This window comes from Cicer arietinum, chromosome 4, assembly GCF_000331145.2.
Source record: "Cicer arietinum cultivar CDC Frontier isolate Library 1 chromosome 4, Cicar.CDCFrontier_v2.0, whole genome shotgun sequence".
NCBI classification, from domain to species: Eukaryota; Viridiplantae; Streptophyta; class Magnoliopsida; order Fabales; family Fabaceae; genus Cicer; species Cicer arietinum.
Genome location: NC_021163.2, coordinates 52,382,016 through 52,385,909, shown reverse-complemented (window position 1 = coordinate 52,385,909; position 3,894 = coordinate 52,382,016). Strand labels below are relative to the sequence as shown.

The 3,894-nt window shown below is 34.3% G+C and overlaps 1 protein-coding gene across 1 annotated transcript in view; it reads right to left on the bottom strand.

Annotated features, from left to right (window-relative positions):
- Window positions 1–1,841, bottom strand: part of LOC101499486 (uncharacterized) — a 6,475-nt gene extending 4,634 nt beyond the window's left edge. Inside the window, 1 exon segment of the mRNA XM_073366968.1 lies at window positions 18–1,841. Within this exon segment, the coding sequence (XP_073223069.1) occupies window positions 18–1,660 (1,643 nt within the window). The 5' untranslated portion in view covers window positions 1,661–1,841.
- Window positions 1,842–3,894: the final 2,053 nt, after the last annotated feature.

The window sequence follows — 3,894 nt, the reverse complement described above, 5'->3', positions numbered from 1 at the left end:
TCCCTACAGAGGCATACATATTTGATAGCAATGAATAGGTGGCTGCATTTTGCGGTTCAATTTTCAAAATTTTATCGGCTACGAGCTTTCCAATATCAGCATTGCCATGCACATTACATCCAGCTAGGAGTGCAGCCCAAATAGTCAATGATGCATCTTTCCCAAGTCCTTCAATGACATTGAAAGCTTCCTTTAGCCTTCCTGCACGACCGCAAAGATCAATCAGACACGTATAGTGATCTTCTCTTACTTGTATATATCTGTTTTCCAAAAGCTCGTCAAAGTATTTAAGCCCCTCCTCGACTAAACCAGCATGGCTACAAGCTGTGAGAAGTCCAACAAAGGTGACATCATTGGCTTGGAAACCTAATTCTACCATCTTATTATATAGGCTAATTGCTTCCGTGCCGGATCCATGGTGTGCATAGGCGGCAATCATACCATTCCAAGATATCAAATCCATTTGCCCGGATAACCCATCATCAAACATCTTCCTAGCAGCTTGCAACTCCCCACATTTCGAGTACATATTTATCAGCGCCGATACCACGTGATTGTTCTCCTGAAAAACTGTTTTACTAATCATTTGATGAATTTGTTGTCCTTCGATGAGACCTGCCAAGTCACTACAAGCACCTAAAACGGTCACAAAAGTTCCAGTGGTTGGTTTTAACCCATCATTAGCTTGCATTTTGTTAAATATTTTCAATGCTTCTTCACTTAGACCATGTTGTACATACCCTGTCATCATAGAAGTCCAAGTAATGACATTCTTTTGTGGCATTTCATCAAATAATTTCTCTGCCCTATTCAAGTCCCCATTCTGAATGAAACCCGTGATCATAGTATTCCACGAAGGCATGTCCCTCTCAGGCATTCTCTCAAACAACTTTAAAGCCTCATCCAACCTTCCATTCTGCGCATAACCCGTGATCATTGCATTCCAAGAAACCACATTACGAACCGGCATCCTGTCAAAAAGTTCCCGAGCATCATCAATTCTCCCATTTTTCGACAAACCCGCGACCATGGTAGTCCACGAAACCACATCCCTTTCCTGCATCTTACTGAAAATTCCCTGTGCATCGTCAATCCTTCCAGAATGCGCCAAGGCCGTTATAATTGTATTCCAAGAAACCACATTCCTCTCCGGCATTCTCCTAAACAAATCCAAAGCCTCTTGAGTTCGGCCATTTCGCGCATACCCATCAATCATGGTATTCCAAGACACAACATTCCTAACCGGCATCTCATAAAACAACCTCTCCGCTTCCTCAATTCGATTCAACTTGACGTACCCACTAACCATAGCAGTCCAAACAATGACATTTTTTTCGGCATCCGATCTATCAAAAAGCTTCCTAGCTTCCTTAATCATGCCACACTTGATATACCCACTTATCATTGTAGTCCACAAACAAATATCTCGTTCAGACATTTCATCAAACACCTTGCGTGCTTCATCAATTTTGCCTTGTTTACAAAGACTTGAAATGAAGAAATTGCAGCGTTTCATTTCCAAACTAATGCTGACAGTGGATGTTAACCTGATACTGAGATTGTTTAGAAATTGGCAGCCATGTATGATATAGTTTGGGTTAGTGTTGAGCTTGGGAATATTCATCAAAATGAAAGATATAGGATTATATAGCTTCTTCATATTTAAAATTTCAACGATGATTGATGCATATTGTAGGAATTGTGAAATGGATTTGTAAGTCTAAACTAAAAAGTGATGCTGGCAGTTTCGTTAACCCTTTGGGTTTGGCGACAGACACACAAATAGCGTATTGTAGTACACAGTGCAAAAAAAGATGAATTTGTTTTCATAATCAAGGTTAATTAAGTTTTCCTCCTATAAATATAACATTTTATTTTTAGAGTTTATAAAAAATTTCTTTAATGATTTATCAAATGTTTTCTATTAAAAAAGTAGGCTTTTGATTTTAATTCAAATCATATATCTTTTGAATTTTGAATGTTTTTCTATACATGTTTATAATGTTTATAATAGTATAAGAATATATCCTACAAAAATTTAATTTTTTTAATCAGAGATAAGTTAAATATATATATTTTTAAATATTAACGAGGATCTATTGTGACTATAGTTGATGATGATTAGAAGTTTAGAAGTATTAGTTTATGATTTGCAAATATTTTATTCATATTATCCCTCATCTTGAAGAATTATTCTAATAGACATTTATGTTATTGTTTCGTCAATCGTATAAATGAGATACTTGCAAAGTTAGATCATGTTAAGTTATCTCGTGTCCACCGTAAAATCAATCAAATAACATCTAAATTCGGTCTCTTTTTTTATTGGACCGATCGTATTTTTGATGTAATTCTTGATTTTTCTTCACTCGTCGTGTTGGCCAACAAGAGTTTGGTTCTCTTTTCTATGGGCTTTTTATTTTGTTTCTTGGAACTCAACCCCTTCCTTTTGACCAAAAAATAATGATTTTTATCGTCTTTATAGATAAGACAGTAATCTAATTGTTGTCGATTCAATACACGATGTATATTTGTTTTCTTTAATTTTTATCGAACCGTCGTTAAATTTATTATCTCAATCATGATAATAAAAATGATCAATAGCGTCTATTTTTAAAAGAGGACATATATATTCATTTGAGTTTTAAATATTTTTTAAGTATGGTACATTTTGTCAATGGTCCACATTAAAGCTTGACATAATAATAAGCATTAAATTTGTTTCACGGGCAAATGTCACCGTAGTAGACGGTGTTACAACGTCATCCAAAATTATAATCATGATTGATCATAATTTTCATTTTCAGAAGTATAAGTTAACGATCATTGTCTTTCTGATTAAAATAACAACTCAATTAATGTTTGTTTGATAACAATAAAGGAAAAACATATATGTTCAGTAAAACTCAACTCGTCAAATAGACATCAATTATGTCATTATCTTAGCTGTAAAGAGGAAGAGAGTCATTAACATATAACATATACTTTTGAGGAGTGTCATTAATGAGTTTTCAGTCACTTTTAAACATTGTTAAGCAGTGCACCACTACAAAAATTACCTTAATTTGTGGCGGTCAAAGGCCTTCACAATAGGGGAAAAACGATCACAAAAGTCAAATTTGTGGTGGCATACAGCCATGCATAAGCTAGTCACAATATTTGTGGGTCCACAAATAAGTTCATCTCAACATTTTGTCACCATCCTTTGTTTTGCCTTTCACATTCATCATAGTGTTAAATATATTGTCAAAGAAATTTTTATCGATATGCATAACATCGAAATTGTGCCTCAAAAGATTATCTTTTCAATATGACAAATTCTAAAAAACACATCTTTTTGTCCAATTGTGTCATTGTTTGTAACCTTGTGGTCTATAAGCCACACCATCAACAACTTGTAAATTTGGCATGTCTTTTACTTTATTCCAAACTTGTTATGATGTCAATTTAAGTGATGTCATAGAGTTTTGGCATAGCCTTTTATAAATGCAGCTTTATTGCTTTTAAATGTCTGATCAACAGGTAATAACCTACGATGCGAGTTAAACCGTGATACCTTCCCACCAAATTTTAATGTAAATTCTTGTGTCATCCATGCAAATATGACAAGCCAATTTATCTTGTGTCCTTCATCCTTACAACATCCCATAAGAAGGAAAATCATTAATGGTCCGCATCCTCTCATCATAAAATTTTATTTTCGAGCAATATCATATGTCAAGACACCACTCCACAACCTCTTCAAATTGTTAATCAAATGATGTAAATAAATATCAATTGTAGGATCAGAAGGACTTGATATCACAACAACCAATAACATGTAAGGTTTAGACATAAATATATCAAAAGGAAGATTGTATGGAGTAATAATAATAGACCAACAATAATATGGAG